The 21,084-nt window shown below is 49.1% G+C and overlaps 1 protein-coding gene across 8 annotated transcripts in view; it reads right to left on the bottom strand.

The window, feature by feature from the left end:
* The window catches only part of HELZ (helicase with zinc finger), a 173,908-nt gene that overhangs the window by 110,041 nt on the left and 42,783 nt on the right, over positions 1 to 21,084 (bottom strand). For all 8 annotated transcript variants that reach the window (XM_088468535.1, XM_088468537.1, XM_088468538.1 and 5 more), the window contains 5 exons: positions 20,070 to 20,106; positions 14,982 to 15,106; positions 13,139 to 13,195; positions 12,856 to 12,907; positions 11,705 to 11,780 (listed from right to left, as the gene is read on the bottom strand). In XM_088468535.1, coding sequence (XP_088324661.1) covers positions 11,705 to 11,780; positions 12,856 to 12,907; positions 13,139 to 13,195; positions 14,982 to 15,106; positions 20,070 to 20,106 — 347 coding nt within the window. The remainder of the gene's footprint in view (positions 1 to 11,704; positions 11,781 to 12,855; positions 12,908 to 13,138; positions 13,196 to 14,981; positions 15,107 to 20,069; positions 20,107 to 21,084) is intronic.

Genomic DNA, 21,084 nt, shown 5'->3' with positions numbered 1-21,084 from the left:
ATAATGAAGAAAGAGTCTGATTCCAAAGATCTTTGGTCCGATCAACATAAGTGCGAAGAACCCGGACAACGTCCATCGTCGAGTCAGAACAACCTGATGTTGAAAAGGAAAGGGACAACTATCTCCTGGTTGATATGGAAGCTTGATAATACCTTTGGCAGATAGTCTAGACGTGTGCGGAGAACTGCCCCGTCAGAATGGAACACCAGGAAAGGTGCACAGTGAGACAATGCAATAAAGTTTGAAACCCTGCGGGCTGACGCAATAGCCAGAAGAAAAATTGTTTCCACGTCAGCAAAAGCAGATCAATAGAATCCAATGGTTCAAAGGGGGTTGTTTGTAGAACTCTTAAAACCAAAGAAAGATCCCATGGAGTTACCGGGGGAACAAAAGGTTGCTGAATGTGGAGGGACCCCTTGTAGAAAAGTCTGAACAGCTGGCAGACAAGCTATTCTGCACTGATATAATACAGAGAGCAGACACCTGAACCTTCAAGGAAGCAAGTTGAAGGCCCAGATCCAAACCTGTCGGCAAGAAAGACAATAGTCTAGAAAGACGAAACACCAGAGGATCCCGACCGCGGGCAGACACCACCCAAAGTATGTCCGCCATACACAATAGTAGATCCTCACTGAAGGAGGTTTGCGAGCACGGAGCATGGTCCGGATATCAGAATCTGAAAAACCCTTGGTTTTTAGGATCGAGGTTTCAATAGCCACCCCATGAAAGCCAGCCGGGCCGAGGTCAGGATGAAGACACAGTCCCTGAGAGAAAAGATCCAGCCAGAGAGGGAGGCGCCACGGGGGCACGATGTATAAACTTAGAAGGTCTGCCTACCAGGTTCTCTGTGGCCAATCTGGAGCTATGAGAATGGCGGAGACGCCCTCTTGCTTTAATTTGCGAAGCACCCGTGGTAAGTGCTATCGGAGGAAAGAAGTATACAAGTGGAAATGTCCACTGTACCGCTAGTGCTTCCAACAAGAAAGCTCCCGGATCCCTGGATCGGCATCCATAGCGTGGAAGCTTGCTGTTGTGCCGGGAAGCCATGAAGTCTATGTCTGGATGACCCCAGCGATGGAAGGTAGCGTTCCGCCCAACGAAGGATGAGACTGACTTCTTTCATTGCTCCTCGACTCTTGGTACCGCCTTGATGGTTTATGTAGGTGACCGCCTTTGTCTGACTGCACCTTCACAGCTTTGTGTTGAAGGAAGGGTTTCGCTTGACAAAGTGTGCGGTATACCGCTCAAAGCTCCAAAATATAAGATTGCTAGGTTGGTCTCCTAAACTGTCCACCTGCCCTGAAAAGAATGACTGCCGGTGACAGGTCCCCAGCCACAAAGGCTTGCGTCTGTGGTTAGAAGGACCCAATCCTGGATCAGAAATGGACGACAGAAGAGAAGGACGGACCTTTCTGGACAGAACTAAAGTCTGGGATTTGAGAAGCCAGTGGGATCGGTTCTACCGCTGCAGGATTTCCCATTGAAGTGGACAGGAATGGAACTGTGCATACTCCACCATATCGAAGGTTGAGAACAGTTTGCCCAGAACCCGCATGCAAAAATGTATCGAGGCTTTTCGTTGTTGAAGAAAAAGTCTGATTTGGGACTGAAGGGACGTCAGTTTGTCCCTGGGTAGTGAACTCTGGAGTCCAGGAGAGCACACAGAAGGATCATTTCCTGAGACGGAGTCAGGCTGGACTTCCGCCAATTGATCAGCCAGCCGTGTGACTGCAATAAGTCCATGGTGAGTTGGAGGGGTTCCTGAAGAATGTCCGGAGACATGGCTAGCAGGACAAGGTCGTCTAGGTATGGTAGGATGCGGACTCCTCGTTGGCGAAGGGCGGCCGCCATCACAGCCATGACTTTCGTGAACACTCGATAGTCCAAAAGGCAAAGCCCGAAATTGGAAGTGGTCCCTCAGAATGGCGAACCAGAGAAAACTCTGATGATCCTCCCGGATGGGTACATGTAAGTATGTGTCCTGAATGTTCAAGGAGGTCATGTAATCACCTTGCTCCATGGCCTGCATAATAGAGCAAAGTAACTCCATTCTGAACCTGGGAACCCTGAGACACATGTTGAGTGTTCTCAGGTTGAGGATAGGCCTGCAGGAGCAGTCTGGTTTTGGGAGAAGGTACAGATCTGAATAGAAACCCGTCCCCCTCTGGTGAAGAGGGACTGGAACTATCTAATTGGCAGCCAAGAGAGTCTTGATGGGAGCCCTAAGGGCGGTCACCTTCCCAACGTCGATGGGAAACCCGGTTGAAGGGAATTGAACTGGAGGGTGTTCCTGAAAAGTCAAAGAATAACCCTGAGACATGATGTTCCTTACCCAGGTGTCAAAGGTTGTTTCCAGCCAGGCATCGGCGAACTGTAGGAGACTGCCGCCCACACTGGAAATTTCCAGTTGGGGACCAGCCTCATCATGCAGCAGGCTTATCGGTTGGTTTAGGGGCCTGACGGCGGCCTGACGAAGCCGGATGGCCTCTGGCCTTGAGGATCCCTGAGCTCTGGAAGAAGGTTGACCTATTGCCTTTCCCTGTGGGCGAAAGGATCAAAATGAGCATCCTTTGGACCTTGGAACTGCGGAAGAAAGACAAGCAGTCTTGGATGCCGCTACTGTGGCCACAATTTTATGCAGTTCCGGGCCAAAGAGAACCTCACGGAGAACGGGAGAGCCTCTAAAGCCTTTTTGGACTCGCTGTCTCCTCTCCAAGAATGAAGCCATAGTACGCGTCTAGCTGCCATGGAGGAAGCAGACACCTTTGAAGATAGAAGATTCCTGAATCAATGGCGGCCTCGCCAAAATAGGATCCAGCCTCCCTGATGTTAGCCACTAAGGAGAGGAGGTCTGATTGACGAGTTCCAGATCGGAGACCTACCTCCAGGGAATCTACCCAGCGAACGGGGACTGTGGCAACCCACGCTGAGGCAAAAGCTGGGCGTAAAGCTGCCCCAGAATTCATGAAAATTTAAGGAAATGTTCCAATTTCCTGTCTGTTGGGTCCTTCAGAGAGGACACATTGTAGATGGGAAGTATGGTTGACATCACCAACCTAGTAATATGGGCATCCACTGGGGGAGGCGATTCCCATTTCTTCCGCTCTTCAGGCGGGAAGGGATAAAAAGATGAAATTTGTTTGAAGATGGGCACTTCCGAAGTCGGAGAATCATCCGAATCCTTAATGAGTAAGGCGGACCTAACTGCTCTGACCAAAGCATCGTCAACTTGAGCGATGTGCTCGTCATGAGCTGAGACAGAATCCATGTCCGATGTCTGCGATAACTCGCTCTCTTCCGAGAAGTGGTCAGACTGGGAATCATAACCTGAAGGGAGAGGCATAGAACTCTCTCTTTGTGGTGCCCTCCGTCTAGCCGGAGGCTCCAGCATGTGTTGCAGGGATCTGGAGACCTGCACCAAACCCTGGACCGATTGGGACTAACCCTAAACCCACACTGGTTCCGAGAGGATTGGCTGCTGGTCCCCCAAGGACTGGGTGAGACGATGGTAGCAGGGGTCGACCGGAAGATACAGTTGAAGGCAGAGCCGTTCGGGAAGCTGCCAACTGAGTCGACAACTCCCTCATGGTAAGTGACAAAGAGGCTGCCCACGCAGGCTCTTGTGGGGTCACCACCTCCGAGACAGACCCGTCCAGTGCCTCCGCAGAACAGTCACAAACCCCAGTGTGATCCTGAGCCAAGAATGAATAATTTTCATTGCAGGATTTGCAGGTGTAGTCCTCTCCCGGGAAGCTTTTGCGGAAGTTTCCTTTGAAGACAGTCTCTGTAAATGAAAACACAAAGTATACTACTAAATGATGCATGTGTGTGTGGGGGGGCAAGAGCACTGAACTGATAGACCACAAATAAAGGAATAAGTGGTCTAGTGGAAAAAACTACTGTAGGCCCCAAATACAGTATAGTGACTACAAATAAGAAGGCACAGTGAAAAAACAACAAATGGCATACTGACTATCCAGACAGACAGCAATGTGTACTCTAAATTAACAATAGAAGTTTGACCTAAGCTATTAATGGTAAATGTAACCTAACATTGCTGCTATTAGGTATCTAACAGACACACAAACATACAGTTCAAGAGCACAATGATAGTAAAATAGGCACAATAGTCCCAGCTACCAATAGGTGAGGAAGGGGATAAGTACAAAACCTGGCACCACAAAAGAGTGAGGTATAGGGGGGGCATGAGGAAATCTCTCCATGCAGGCAGGCTGCTCTGTGCTGCAAGATGGCTGCTCAGCGTGGAGCAGGAGGAGAGCAGAGCCTTTGGCAGTGAGCCCAGAAGCAGGAACGCGCCAAAGGATGGGGGTGGAGAGAATAGGGGAAGGCTCCACTCCCTGCTGGCCAACCCCTGGGACCTGCCACATAATATAGCCCACATTGCAGTAATGTCCTTGGTGGTCTAGCGGTAGCACAGAAACAACTGCACCTGCTGACCAGTACCGCTGGCAGCTGCCCCCCCCCCCCCCCTCTCTCCCCGGAATTGTTGTATGTTTTTTGAGGTCTGGTGAAATTAACAACATAACGCTAAGACCTTTTTTTATCATATACAGATTAAGAAATAAAATTACTGTTTTATAAAGAAATTAGTCTATATCCACAACTATTTTTGGTCTGGGTAGAAGGACCCATTGTAATATACCGACGGACATCGGGATGAGAAAATGAAGGTCCAAGGCGTATAATATATCCCATTCAAGGTGCCTACACTGCATATTGTGTAAAATCTTGGATTGGGTAAATTGATCTGTACCATGGAGGCTTGTTATATTTATTTCCCCATTTACAACACTACGCATGGGAGGAATTGAAGACCTCACCTTTTGCAACCACGGTGAAATTTGGGTCCAACGTCTACAACTCACTTCTAAAGAGTGAGTGTATATCAACCTTTCACGATTCATAAAACATTGTTATGGTTTTGCACTATATATTTTCTTTTTCATATATTTTTTGGAGAAAAATACACCCCCCCCCCCCCCCAAAAAAAGACTCATTAGATCACAGGAAGCACCGGAACCACTTCACAAAACAATTAGCATTTGTGAAAAGGCAACCCTGGGTGGGTCCTGAGGGAGAGACATAGGGGCTGATGGACCTGGGACTGTGTAACAATTAATACAGAGACCATCCTGAATGAGGTCCTCTGTGGCTAAGCCCGCAGATAGACCAACTGATATCTTGTAAGCAGGACTTACAAGATATCAGAGTAGGAGGAGCAGCATCAGGCTGCTTATTATTCTTTCTTCTGCCAGACATAGTCACAAGAATAATAGAATAAACAGCATGATACAGTGCAATGAACACCTTGCAGTATGTGTAATAACAAGAGATATGGTAAGAACTTACCTTTGTTATCTCTGTTTCTACAAGGTCCACAGGGTGACCGTGGGGTATAGCTGGATCCTGGATCCTCGGGCACCACGGAGCTAAAGCTTTTAGCTGCTCCCAGGATGCACTTGGGTCCATCCTCCTCTATACCCCGCCCCGTGCCACAGGCACCTCAGTTGGTAAGCAGCCAAGGCCGGAGGAGGAGACGAAACAGAGAGAAGGAAGACTGGAACACACAAGAACCATACTCACAGAAATGGGAGACGGAAAACCGGTGACCAATCACAGAGCCCATATGAAGCCAGGTGCGTCAGGGCGGGTGCCCTGTGGACCCTATGGACTTCGTAGAAACAGAGATAACAAAAGTTCTTACCATATCTCTTGTTTTCTACTTCAGGGTCCATAGGGGTCCACAGGGTGACCTTGGGGATGTCCCAAAGCAGTCCAACTAAGGGCGGGGACGCTTCTGTGCTGATAGGAGAACACGGCGCCCAAAGGATGCATCCTGAGAGGCAAAGGTGTCAAACGCATAGAACCTCAAAAAGGTTTGAATGGAAGACCAGGTGGCCGCCTTACAGAGCTGAACAGCAGAGGCGCCACGGCTAGCAGCCCAAGAAGCCCACAGACCGAGTGGAATGAGCCTTAACAGAGGCTGGAACAGGTAAACCCTCCTGCATATAAGCCTCAATAATAACAGAACGAAGCCAACGGGCTAGAGTCTGTTTGTTGGCAGGCCAACACCCCTCTTGTGAAAACCAAAGAGGATAAACAAAGAATCAGACTTCCTCACAGAACTAGTCCGGTCCACATAAACCTGGAGTGCACGGACAACGTCTAAGGAAGCCTCCCCAGTCGAAAGATCAGGAGACTGAAAGGCTGGTACAACAATTTCCTGATTAACGTGGAACCTGGAAACCACCTTAGGCAGGAAATCAGGACGAGTGCGAAGCACCGCTCTGTCCTGATGAAAAACCAGAAAAGGGGGACGACAGGAAAGCGCCCCCAAATCCGAAACCCACCTGGCAGAAGCAATTGCCAAGAGGAAAACCGTCTTAAAAGTTAGCCACTTGAGCTTCACTGACTCCAAGGGCTCAAAAGGAGGACCCTGTAAGGCCCGAAGAACCACCGCCAAATCCCAGGGGGCCACAGGTGGCACAAAGGGAGGCTGGATTCTTAAAACACCCTGGAAAAAGGTGTGAACGTCCAGCATAGCAGCAATCCTGCGTTGGAACCACACCGACAGAGCAGACACGTGCACCTTCAGTGAGGAAAGACGTAATCCTAAGTCCAAACCCGACTGAAGGAAAGCCAGAACACACGAAACCTGGAACACCTGGGGATCATATTTTCTGGCCTCGCACCACTGAAAGTAAGTGTGCCACACTCTGTGGTAGATCCTCGCGGAAGCAGGCTTGTGCGCCCTCAGCATGGTGGTAATAACGGAGCTAGAAAAGCCCCGAGACCTCAGGACGGCTGCCTCAAGAGCCACGCCATCAAAGATAGTCGACCCAGATCCGGGTGAAGACAGGGCCCCTGAGACAACAGGTCCCGCCGTTGAGTTAGGAGGTACAGAGCGTCGATGGACAGGCTCCGCAGATCGGAGTACCACGGCCTTCTGGGCCACCAGGATCAGTGTACCTCCGTCCTGCTTGAACCCGAAGCAGCAGAGATATCGGAGGGAACAAGTAAGCCAGGTGAAACAGCCATTTCACCAACAGCACGTCTATCAGACTTGCGCCTGAGTCCCTTGTCCTTGACCCGTACACGGGCAGCTTGTGATTGTGACAGGACGCCATCAGGTCCAGCTCTGGAAGCCCCCACATGTCCACGAGCAGTTGGAATACCTCTGGATGAAGCGACCATTCCCCGGGATGCACGTCGTAATGGCTGAGGAAGTCTGCCTCCCAATTGAGGACTCCCGGGATGAAGACTGCCGAGAGCTGGAAGATAGCGCTCTGCCCAAGCCAGGACGCGGGACACCTCCGACATCGCAGCTCGACTGAGAGTCCCTCCCTGGTGATTGATGTACGCCACCATGGTGGCGTTGTCTGACAGCACCTGAATGGCCCTTCCATGAAGAGCGGTGCCGGACGACTGCAGGGCCCTGTACACTTCCCGCAGTTCCAGGATGTTGATGGGAAGAATCGCTTCCTCTGCCGACCAACGACCCTGAAGTGACAAGGAGCCCGTCACCGCCCCCCAACCCCGGAGACTGGCATCTGTCATGAGCAGAACCCATTCCGGGATCCAAAAGGGGCGCCCCTCGAGGAGATGAGCAGTCTGTAGCCACCAGGCCAGGGACAGACGCACCTCCGAGGACAACACCAGCATCTGAGAGCGGATCCTGTGTGGCAATCCGTTCCATTCCGAAAGAATCAGCCTCTGCAGGGGCCTGGAATGGAACTGGGCAAACTCCACCATGTCGAATGCCGACACCATGGACCCCAAAACTCTCATCGCTGAGTGCACCGACACTCTGCCACTGCTCAGACAACTGTGAATCCGCAGCTGTAAGGAGGAGACCTTCTCTGGAGTCAGAAAAATCCGTTGCTGATGAGAGTCCAGCAGGGCCCCCAAATGAACCATCCGCTGTGATGGGATGAGAGAGGACTTCTTCCAGTTGATCAACCACCCGTGCGCCTGTAGACAAGTGACTGACAGGTGGAGATGCTGGATCAGTACTTCCGGGGAGCTTGCCAGCAAGAGGAGGTCATCTAGATACGGTAGCAACCGTATCCCCTGGCTCCGAAGGTGAGCCGCCATGACCGCCATCACCTTGGTAAATACCCTTGGTGCCGTGGAGAGGCCAAAGGGTAGAGCCCTGAATTGGTAGTGGTTGTGGAGAATAGCAAACCGCAGAAACCGTTGGTGCGATGTTGCTATAGGCACATGGAGGTAGGCATCCTGTATATCCAGGGAGACCATATAGACCCCCGGTTCCATCGCCAGAATGATGGAACGCAAAGTTTCCATCCTGAATTTGGGAACCCTGAGAAACCTGTTCAGGGGCTTCAAATTGAGGATGGGGCGATGAGAGCACCAGAAACAGCGTAGAGTAATACCCCATCCCACGTTGAAATTGTGGTACGGGTATAATGACCCCCGCCGTCAGCAAGGCCTCTATGGCCTCCTGAACCTGCAAGGCCTTGGTTTTTTTGTTGAGAAGGACGCAAAAAAACTGGCGAGGCGGCCTGTGCCAAAAAGACAGGGCGTACCCCTGGGAGACCACTTCTCGCACCCAGGCATCCATGGTGGTATTGTGCCAGCACTGGGCGAAATGAAGAAGTCGGCCCCCCACTCTGGGGTCCCCCAGAGGGAGGCCCGTCCCATCATGCAGAAGGCTTATCTTCTTGCTTGGAAGAAGGGCGCCTAGCACTCCAGGCTTGCTTCTTTGGCTTTGAGGCGGTCTTGGGTGCGGACTGCCTCGGGAAGGACTGACCCTTTGCCTTGCCCTGAACCCGAAAGGAGCGAAAGGCCGAGCTCCGGACCTTAGCAGGTGTCGAAGCTGAAGGGAGGAAGGCTGACTTGGATTTTGCCAGGGTATATACTATTTTGTCCAGGTCCGGACCAAATACTAACTATCCATTAAAAGGTAAGGCCTCCAAGCCTTTCTTTGAATCAGCGTCTGCTCTCCAAGACCTCAACCACAAGGATCTGCGAGCAGACACTGCTGCCGCCGAAACCCTAGAGATCAGCAGGCTAGCATCCAAAGATGCTTCTCCAATGTAGGAAGCGGCATCTCTCATCTGTCCTAACAACGCCCTCTGGACATCCGGAGCTTCATCTGTAAACGTATCCTCCAAGGCGTTGGCCCAACCCTCAATGGCCTTGGCCACCCAGGAGATGGCCATGGAAGGCCGGGCTACAGCCCCTGAGAGAGAGCAAATAGACTTTAGACAAGTCTCCACCTTCCTGTCCGTAGGATCCTCCAGCGAGGATATAAACGGCATTGGCAAAGTAGCACTCCTGATGAGGCGTGTTACATGGGAATCGACCGCAGACGGAGTCTCCCATTTCTTACAATGCGCCTCCGGAAACGGATAATTGGACGCCAACCGCTTCTGTGGCAAGAATCGCTTACTGGGCGTCTGCCAGGTCACCGCCACGTGATCCGTCAACTGATCAGACAAGGGGAACGCTGCAGAAGTAACCTTAGCTTTTTTAAAACTAGGATACCTCGACTTGGGAGCGGGTGCCTCATCCTCAATCAGAAGAATGGCCCGCACCAACCTAACCAGAGCCCGCACATTGATGGAAGACTTAGTGTCTACCTCCTGGACTGAGGTATCTGAGTCATCCTGCACCTCACCATCATCCGAGGACCCCTCAGAGCCCGAAAAATGCGCAGCCCTGCGCCATAACTGTGCGTTTAGACGTCCTGGAGGGCACGTCACTGCGCAACATCGACTGAAAAGCCGAAAATGCTGCCGCCAAATCTTGGACAGTGTGGGAAAGCGCATCCACCCAGGGTGGAGGAGCTGCCACAGGAGCCTGAAACGGCACCACAGCCTGCTGCGCCACAGGGGTGGACTGTATATACATTGGCAACCCCGCATAGGGACCCAGGCTGAGACCCCGGGGGAGTCTGCAATAATTGTGGGACACCCGGGGAATGGGAGGCTGGGGCAACGCCCTGGTCGGGACGGCAGTCGGGACCGACAGACGGTCCGCGATGGACACCAGCACCTGGGAAAACATTGCCCATGGTGGCTCCTGTGCACCATCCGCACAGGCCGTCCTGTGACAAATCCTCCCTATCCACTCCTGCAGAACAGCGCCTGCGGGAGAACAATACCGGAGCCACGGAGTGCTCAATCTCCTCCTCAGACATGACAGACTATATAATTAAATATACAGTTATGACATAGGAAGAAAACGTGCGCACTCACCAGTGTGCTGGACAACAGCCCACAATATGGCCCTGTGTAGCACACAACTGTATGTGACGGACCTCACAAATACATGATCTATATAAGTGAGGTCAGTAGAAACACCCTTCCCCCGCACAACTGTAGGGCTTGTAGGAGAAGGAAAGGGATAGGTATAGGCTGACAGTAAGTAGAAATTAGCACAGAGGCAGCACTAGCAAAAGTCACATACAATGCAGGAAGATATACTTACTGCACCTTTCCACTACAATCAACCTGCCCAGATTCAGTGTCTGGGAGGGCTATAGTGCTGTGTACACTGTCCTTTTGCAGGGGAGAGGTACACAGGGGGACCGGTCCACGTGCTCCCTGAGTATCTGGGCTGCCACTGGAGAAAATGGCTGCTGGAGACCTCAGAGGAGGAGTGGCCGAGTATCTGCAGCTCAGCGACGCCAGACTACTCTAGCTGAAAGGCGCGCTGAGCTGAGGGGAGGAGCTGCTAGACAGGGAAGGCTTCCTCCCCTGGCTAGCATATTAACCCCCCGGGTTGCCAGACATCTTGCTTGCCGCGTTATTCACCCTGGTGGTCTAGCGGGGTATGCCTCCAAAGGAGGGGGAGCCCGCCGCCACCGCCCCCGGTCTGTCCCCTAGACCGGGGGCATGGGACTGCGTTTAAAAGGAACCCGCGCACGGCCGCTAATCAGCGGTGCGCGGCTTACCTTGATCTCCCCGGCGTCTCCGGCAGCAGTCCCGGGGGAAAACCAGAGTCCGGCTAGTACAGACTATGGCTTCCCCCGCCGCGATCCCCAGTTCAGTACTGGCGTCGCGGCGCCAGCAGGGAGAAGGATGGGCGTCTGTACAGACAGTCCATCGCTGCCGCTCTGGAGAAAAAAACTGTAGTTAAAAATAAAAAGCTTTAGGGGGCTGCTCCCCCCCCCCCGCAGGGTGACCCGACTCCGGCCGGGCACCAGCTTAAACTGAGGTGCCTGTGGCTCGGGGGCGGGGTATAGAGGAGGATGGACCCAAGTGCATCCTAAGAGCAGCTAAGAGCTTTAACTCAGTGGTGCCCGAGGATCCAGGATCCAGCTATACCCCAAGGTCACCCTGTGGACCCTGAAGTAGAAATGGCACAACGTAGTGTGCAACCGCGCTATATATGGCACAGTGTAGTGCGCAACCGCACTATATAGTATGTGATAGTCCGGAAGACAGTCTGGTGCTGCTCGCTCGTTTGGTAAAAAATAAAAAGGAAATTAAATCATAAAATTAAAGCTTGGGCTGTGGGCGGGGTATAGGGGGAGTGTACGGAGCATCCTGGTATTGAAAAGCTTTGCTGTTGGTGTCCGGTCATCCAGGTCCCACCTACACCCCAATGTCCCCCTGTGGAGCCCTATGGACCCTGAAGAAGAAATATAAATGTATGTGACAAAGGCAGAATTCCAGCATTACACCTCTGGGGAGACAAGTCATATATCTCAACATACCTTTTACACAGTGTATACTCCTCGCTGCTAGTAACACCCCGTGGTGGGGGACGAAAGTGCCATCCATCCTGAGTACCTGGGGAAGCAAAATGACATAATACACCATTACAACATAGGTTGTAACTTATATCACGGATAGAAGAGCTCCAAGATTAAAATCCTTGGAGTTTAATTAATTTACAGTCAAGTCTTTGTTACTTATTTGAACACAGCTGCTGGCTACTAAATAAATAATCAGCACAAAGGTTCCCCGAATGAGCCAGGGGGCTAATACAAGAAATAGATCAGAGACAACAGATAAAGCATATTAATAAAGTATGAAAACAACTTTACAGTGAATACAAAACACGTCACTGAGGGTTATTGCTGGTCATGGCTAGCCTATTCCTCCATATTGGTGGATTCAACATAATCATAAAACAATTTTTCAATTAACTGCAATAATTACAAATCATTCATTTTTTTTTCATCTCAATCACACATGTCCACAGCAGTTACATGTAAAAGAAATGTCCAGTAGGAATTTGGCTGCACACACACATTGTCCCAAGGAGGCACCATCAAAAAAAAGGCATGTACTCCACAAACACTTGTTCAGCACAAATCCAACAGATGCAGACAGCATAGCCTTCTGCACATAAACGTCCAGCTTCTTCACACAAGTGCTCCCAACACATGCTCTGCCAAACAAGTGTGTGCAGTAACAATCCAATGGATCATTCTTCACAACAGTATACAGCACTATGTTCTTCCCCAGCCCCTTATCTAAAAGGCATTACATTTATCAACTTATACTTTCCGCTATCACACAATCACAAGACACTACAAAAAAATCAATTTCTACATCATCCAATCGTAGAAAAAAAAAAAAAAACGCTCTGACCAAAGACTGTGCAACGAACACTCTCAGGTGTCTTAAAAGTCCTGGCCACAAATGTTACCTATGGTTTAATAAACAAGATGTAAGTGCATAATCCTCTAATAGGTTAAAAAAAAATACTAAAATGGCATCAATATCACTAAATATCACAGATAAGGTAACAACCCAATAAAGGGATGAGAAATTGGACCTTGCCGTGTATAGGTGACATTAGTCAGTACACGAAACACCAAACTAATACATTAATAGAGCAAAAACAAAAACTTCATACCGTCATCCAACTCCTCCACATGGTAACCAGAGCGGATTGTGTTTCCGACACTCTACAAATAGAGACATTTCATTACGGCACAAGAGGAAACCATTTTCACGAGCATCAGCAACTATAATATTCCTTAGAGTACAGAAAATAGTTCTGAGAATTAAGAAATCATTTAATGAACAGACACATGAATTGAAAAGGCTGCTTATTAAAAAAATAAAGGGTGGGGGAGGGGGGAATGTCCATATTGTTCCTAAAATAAAGTAGATGTGAGACAGTTATTTCAATTTACCTCAATTTCAGAAAGCAGAATCTTTAATCGCGACAGATCCTTGGTTACCATTCCATTCTAAGAACAGAAAGAAAATTAAAGTATAACACAATATTGACATTGTTACATTACCTGACAAACATTAGCATGTAGTATACTTCTCCATAAATAAATCAAACTCTGTACTATCCTTATAGTTTCACTCACCCAGAAATCCTATCTGAAAAAAAATAAATGCTTAATTTATATGGGTACTTGCCCTTTTTTTATATAGCTATCCTTTATACTCAATAATGGGTATTATATGATAGCAGTACTGCTCTATGACATCTAAAACATACATTTCCTAAAGGGGGTGAATTATCCTACCTATACATAATACACACTCATGAATAATGATATATGACCTGTTTACTGAAAAGCTCAACCAGTAGAGAAAGATACTACATAGGGCAGTATGGAGATAATCACCAAGTACAGCAAAAGACACTATAGACCAGGGGTATTCAACATGCAGAACTCCAACTGATGTTTAACTATATATCCCAGCATGCCCTGCCACAGGTGTAGCATACTAAAATATCAAAACTGTGGCAGGGCATACTGAGATGTATAGTTACACAGCAGCTGGAGGGCCTTATGATGATTACCTCTGCTAAAGAAAGAGGGCAGCACAAGAGCATCCCTTTAGAGTAAGTTAGACTATAGATAGAAAGAAGATAGTATGATTATTAGAGTAGGACACACGATAGAGGATAGTATGAGATAACGTACCAGTAGAGAAAGAGACAACAGAGTATGAGATATAACGTCTCAGTAAAGTGATACTATAGATAGAATATATTATGAGAACCTCCCTGTAGAGGACACACAATATAGAAGATAATGGGGCCTATTCATTAAACCTAAAAATTCTCTAGAGATAATTAGGTTTAGAACTCGCATGGAGTTCTACCTAATTATAGGTGGAATTCATCATTCCACCTCTCCATAAGTATCTATTCCGAAAACCTGTCATTTTTGCGATGACAGCTTTTCGGGAAATAGATACTTTTCCCTGCCTACATTACCTTATCGCATCTGGAAACAGTGCTGCGCATGCGCTGTTACATCTGTAAAACCAGCGCATGTGCAGCACTGCCTACAGATGCGTTAAGTTTGTGTACCCCCCCGACCCAACCCCCTCCACTCACCTCCCCCCCCCCGACTTACCTGTCTTCGCAGCAGCCTCCGGCTCCATCCTGCTGGTCTGTCATGTGGTTTCCCGGCAGACCACATGACAGATTAGAAGAAAAAAAAAAAACTTTTTTTTTTTCTAAACTTTCTTGTGCTCTGCTAGGAAGCACACATGTCCGACCAGCCTCCGGAGCCTGAGGACGGGACTCGTCGGGGGACCTGCACACGTGGATACAGGTAAGTCGATTCTGCTATTCGCCACCTCACAGTGGCGAATAGTAACTGCATCACATTCTGAAAATTCATAATTTTCGGAATTTGATGAATACCACAATTTCCACATCCCCATACTAATGTATGGGGAGTGTGGAAATTAACGCAGGGGAACTTAGCAAGGAGATATCCGCCTTGCAGATCTGGACTGTGCTAAGTCTGTTCATGAATACCAAAATAACGTTATTTAAGGAAAATTTCCTTAAAAACGTTATTTTAGTGTTGATGAATAGGCCCCCATATGAGATAACTTTCCAAATAGAGGATGAGATATGATAGACAGAGGACAGCATTAGAAAAAAAAAAAAAAAACCTTCCAGTAGAGAGAGCAACACTTTACTCTTGGTAGTATTTCACTCATGTTATTGCAGCACATGGTTGCTTATAGAGAAGTTTGTGGAGGAAGTCTGCTTACCAGTGGTTCCCCGATAAGAGTTTTGGATAATACACTAGACACAATTTGAAGCTTTCCTTCAAGGTGCAAATAGCAAAGTACAGCATGAACAGAGGAGTCCAACTGCGTCCGTCCCGGCCCCAGAACTATAGAAAGAAAATAATTTAGTTGAAATGTCTATATTCCAATAGCCTCTCAAACATCAACTGAAAAAAAAAAAAAAATATATGAGATATGGTAAGAACTTACCTTTGTTATCTCTATTTCTACGAAGTCCATAGGGTTCCACAGGATACCTTGGGGTATAGGTGATGACGTCAGGCATCGGGCACCATAGAGTTAAGTTTCAGCCTCCCAGGATGCACTAGGGTCCCCCTCCTATACCCCGCCCCCAAGCCAAGGCATCTCAGTTACGTACCAAGCCATAGGCCGGAGGAGGAGAAGGAAGAGAGAAAAAAGATCTGGACACACACAAGAATCACATTCTCACCAAAGGTAAACGGAAAAACCGGTGACCAGAGTAAAGCCCATCTGCAGCACAGGTGCGACAGGGCGGGAGTCCTGTGGAACCCTATGGACTTCATAGAAATAGAGATAACAAAGGTAAATTCTTACCATATCTCATATTTTCTACTTCAGGGTCCATAGGGTATCCACAGGATACCTTGGGGATGTCCCAAAGCAGTATCCTTTAAGGGTGGGGACGCTCCTGTGCCGAAAGGAGAATCCGCCGCCCGAAGGAAGCATCCTGAGAGGCAAAGGTGTCAAATGCCTAATACCTCACAAAAGGTATGGACAGAAGACCACGTGGCCGCCTTGCAGATCTGGACTGCAGAAGCACCACGTCGAGCTGCCCACGAAGGACCCACAGACCTAGTGGAATGAGCCCTCACAGAATGTGGAACCGGCAGGCCTTCATGAAGATAAGCTTCTGAAATCTCCATACGGATCCAAGCTGCCAAAGTTTGCTTTGAAGCAGGCCAACCCTTTTTACGGAAGACATAGAGGACAAACAAGGCGTCCGACTTCCTAAATGAAGAAGTGCGGTCAACATAAGTCCTTAAGGCCCGCACAACATCCAAAGTGGCCTCACCCACTGAAAGGCCAGGTGAGTTAAAAGCCGGCACAACGATTTCTTCGTTAATATGAAACCGGGAAACAACTTTGGGAAGAAATTCAGGACGAGTGCGCAGCACTGCCCTGTTCGGATGAAAAATCAAGAAAGTGGGTCTACAAGAGAGAGCCCCTAAATCAGAAACACGTCTGGCCGAAGCTATGGCCAGAAGGAAAACATTCTTAGCGGTTAGCCATTTAAGATCCACTGAGCCCAGTGGTTCAAACGGCGGTCCCTGGAGAGCCCTCAGGACCACAGCCAAGTCCCAAGGCGCCACAGGTGGAACAAAAGGCGGCTGAATTCGCAGAACACCTTGCATAAAGGTGCGCACATCAGGGATTGTAGCAATCCTACGATGGAACCAGACGGACAGGGAAGAAACCTGCACCTTCAAAGAAGCAAGGCGAAGCCCATGGTCCAGTCCCGCTTGTAGGAAGGCTAGCACTCTAGACAGACGAAATTCCCTAGGTGCATAACCTCTCGGTCGACACCACTGGAAGAACGTATGCCACACACTATGGTATATTCTCGCGGAAGACGGTTTCCGAGCTCTTAGCATGGTTCGCACTACAGAGCTGGAAAACCCCCTGGACCTTAACATGGCCATCTCAACAGCCACGCCGTCAAAGACAGCAGAGTCAGGTCCGGGTGAAGACAAGGACCCTGTGACAGAAGGTCCGGTCGTAGCGGCAACCGCAGAGGACGGTCCACGGACAGACCCTGAAGGTCTGAGAACCAGTGCCGTCTGGGCCATGCGGGAGCTATCAACAGAAGCGTCCCTCCTTCCTGTTTGAATTTCCGGATTACCCGCGGAAGAAGGGAAAACGGAGGAAACAGATAAGCGAACCGGAACGTCCACCGGACAGACAGAGCATCCACCAGAGATGCCTTTTCATCTCTTGTGCGAGACCCGTACACCGGCAACTTGTTGTTGTGGCGGGACGCCATGAGGTCGATCTCTGGAAGACCCCACCTGTCCACCAGCAGTTGAAAAACGTCCGGGTGCAGGGGCCATTCCCCCGGATGAACGTCCTGGCGACTGAGAAAGTCCGCCTCCCAGTTTAGCACTCCCGGGATGAAGACTGCTGATATGGCCGGGAGATTGCGCTCCGCCCATACCAGGATTCGGGACACCTCTACGAGAGCCGCCGACTTCGGGTTCCTCCCTGCCGATTTATGTAGGCCACGGTGGTAGCGTTGTCCGACTGGACCTGCACTGTGTGACCTTGGAGAACCCGATGTGCCTGCTGGAGAGCATTGAACACCGCGCGGAGCGCCAAAATGTTTATTGGAAGCTCTGTTTCTGCCTGAGTCCACCTGCCCTGGAACAAGTGTGGACCAGAGACTGCTCCCCAGCACCGAAGACTGGCGTCCGTTGTCAACAGGACCCAATTCGCCACCCAGAACGGACGACCCTTGTTGAGATGGGTCGTCTGCAACCACCAGGCTAGGGACAGGCGAACCTCCGGAGTGAGCACCATCGTCTGGGATTTTAGAGTCTGAGGCAGTCCATTACATTTGGACAGGATCAGGTGCTGCAGAGGTCTGGAGTGGAACTGGGCATATTCCACCATGTCGAATACCGACACCATGGAGCCCAGTAACCTCATCACCGAGTGCAGAGACACCTGGCAGCTCTGCAGACAACTGCGCACCCTCAACTGCAAGGCAGAGATCTTTTTGCCCCATCACAAAGATCCTTTGCTGTGCGGAGTCCAATAAGGCTCCGAGGTGCAGAATCCGCTGAGACGGGATCAGGGTGGACTTCTGCCAGTTTATTAACCAGCCGTGCCGTTGCAGTAGCGCAATGGTCAGGTCCAAGTGGCGTAGAAGGAGCTCTAGAGATCCTGCCACCAAGAGAAGGTCGTCCAAGTACGGTAACATGCGTACTCCCTGCAGCTGCAGGGAAGCCGCCATGACCGCCATCACCTTGGTGAAAACACGTGGTGCTGTCGCCAGGCCAAAAGGTAACGCCCGGAACTGAAAGTGGTCATTGCGGTTTGCAAACCTGAGGAACTGTTGATGACGTAAAAGAATAGGGACATGCAGGTAAGCGTCCTGTATGTCCAACGACACCATGTAGTCCCCAGGTTCCAGCGTCAGAATGATGGACCGTAGGGTCTCCATCCGAAACTTCGGCACCCGCAAAGACTTGTTGAGAGCTTTGAGGTTGAGTATCGGACGATACGACCCATTGGGTTTCTGCACCAAAAAGAGATTGGAATAGAAACCCTGGCCCTTCTGGGAGAATGGAACAGGCACTATAACTCCAGCCTGGAGCATAGTGTGTAAGACCTTCCGCAGTTCCAAGGCTTTGTTCCGGTCTGATGGCAGACCCGTGGTGAAGAATCGAGACGGGGGTCTGTGCCGGAAGGAGAGGGCGTACCCGTGAGAAACCACCTCGAGAACCCAAGTGTCTGTGGTGGTGGCTGACCAACACCGGGCGAACTTGAGCAGGCGGCCTCCCAGTTTGGGATCCCCCAAAGGGAGGCCCGGACCGTCAGGCCGCAGGCTTGTCATCTGGCTTAGGGGCCGGACGTCTGGTACTCCAGGCCTGCTTCCGGGGCTTGGCCGATTTTTTGGGGCCAGCCTGTCGGGGAAAGGCTTTAGGCCTACCCTGGGCCCTACAAGGCCGACTTACCTGAACTGGAAGGAACTGCAGCAGACGGGAGACATGCCGATTTGGCTGCCGCCAGCGTGGCTACAATTTTGTCCAGGTCCGGACCAAATAGAACTTCTCCATTAAAAGGCAATGCTTCCAAGCCCTTTTCGGAATCAGCGTCCGCCTTCCAAGATCGCAACCATAAGGTGCGTCGAGCAGCTACAGCTGCCGAAGAAATCCGAGACGCCAGGGTACTGATATCCAAGGCCGCTTCGTTGATATAAGTGGCCGAATCCCGGAGATTGCCGATCAACTCAGTCTATTCAGCCGAACAGTCGGAATCGAAGGATGCCTCCAAAGTGTCAGCCAACGCTCCATAGCTCTGGCAACCGAACAAATGGCCATAGCCGACCTAGCTGCCCCCGCCGCAACGGAATAAACGGACTTTAGGCAGATCTCCACCTTGCGGTCCGTAGCATCCTTTAGGGAAGACATGGATGGCATGGGTAATGTGGCACTACGGACTAGGCGTGTCACATGAGAATCCACCTGTGGAGGGGATTCCCACTTAGAAAAATAATTATCTGCGAACGGATTAGCCACCGCCAAACGCCTCTGCGGCTGGTACAGTTTGCCAGGCTGTTTCCACGCCTCCTCTAAATAGTCCACCAATTGACCCGAAAGAGGAAACACTGTGGCGTCACCCTTAATATCCTTAAAAAAGGCATATTTAGATTTGGACACCGGAGGATCTTCGTCCTCAATCACCAAAGCTGTGCGGACTGCCCGAATAAGTCCAGGAATATACACCTTGGACCTAGCGTCCGCCTCCTTAGTACGGAGAGGTTCCTGGTCCGAAAGATCCAGAATCTCCCCATCATCAGACGTCACGTCCTCATCCTCATAAGGAGCAGACAAAGACGCCACCGGCCGAAACTGAGATGCCTTGGCTCGGGGGCGGGGTATAGGAGGGGGACCCTAGTGCATCCTGGGAGGCTGAAAACTTAACTCTATGGTGCCCGATGCCTGATGTCATCACCTATACCCCAAGGTATCCTGTGGATACTCTATGGACCCTGAAGTAGAAAATACTTTTTAAGACCTCATTCTTTATTATCTACCTTGTGACTTTCTAAATATTAGTATCATGGATCAAAGAGGAAAAGCCACTTCTCGACTGCAAGCTATGTAGCACTCAAGGTATGTTCCTCTACAGTTACCAATGTGTTTGCGCTTTATGTCCTATGTTGGATAATGATGGACGGTATCTCACAAGTTGGAAAAAAAACTATTGACAAACCTGGTAAAGCCAGTCTAAACAGCAACAGGTGTTCTCTCATTACTAGATGCATATCAGTATGTTTGCAGTGAACGAGACATGTGCATGACTTACCAAGTTTGCAGTCTTCATCTGCTTGGTCATAATTTTTCTACAACAAGAAGAAGCATACATTAGATATTTTATTTATTAACAGTTTCTTATATAGCGCAGCATATTCTGTTGTGCTTTACAATTGTAAACATTAATAGAACAAAACTGGGTAATAACAGACAGATATATAGGTAGGAAGGCCTTACTCGCAAGCTTACAATCTATAGATCATTAGTAGAGGCACTTCTGAGATGGAAATGATGTACAATCTTCTATGTGTTTTTGTGGGGAGCACAAGCAATTTACTAATACATTAATAAAGGTTATATTTTAGCTGAATCATACAAATCAATAAGAGTGCCCCATATAGTCTGCTTTCTATCCTTTTTGTACGAATTTTGTGTATTCTGACTCATGGGGAGCACCACCAACATTGTGATTTAATACAGGTTTTCTGTATATGGAATACTTTGAGTTGTTTTTTGTATAACAAATATTTATGTGCCAATTATAGGCTCATCTGTGTAGACCAATACATATTTTTTCTAGTGCGGATTCAATACCTTGTTGTTGTGTGATATAACCTCCATTTGGTCGATATTGCATTGATCCACAATTATGGCCAGTGGTCTCTTTGGGGTTTGGAATGTTTTGGTGACAATATCAACAGTCATTATTTAGACATCATAATGTGAACTTGCAAAATATCCACTAAAGACATATCGACAATGCATACACCCAATTTTAAGCCTGATCCTAAAACTTCTATTGATGTCAACATTAGGACATTCAACTTTATGGTGTCAACAAAACACAGAAAATGACTACACACATCTTTTTGGATAACTCTTGTCAATTTTAAAAATGGAGATGGAGCAAAAATGCCCATTCCTCCTTGCTAAAATGCTGTAACTAGATCAAGTCAATTTAGGAACAGTGATGCACTGCAAGTCTTGATACAAATTTTTGATTTGAACTCTGATTGAGCCACTTAACATGTACAGTCTTCATTATAAAGACATTTCAGAGTTACTCT

Source organism: Taudactylus pleione, unplaced genomic scaffold (genome assembly GCF_031769625.1).
Source record: "Taudactylus pleione unplaced genomic scaffold, aTauple2 ptg000012l, whole genome shotgun sequence".
Lineage (NCBI taxonomy): Eukaryota > Metazoa > Chordata > Amphibia > Anura > Myobatrachidae > Taudactylus > Taudactylus pleione.
This window is presented reverse-complemented; position numbering and strand designations above follow the sequence as displayed.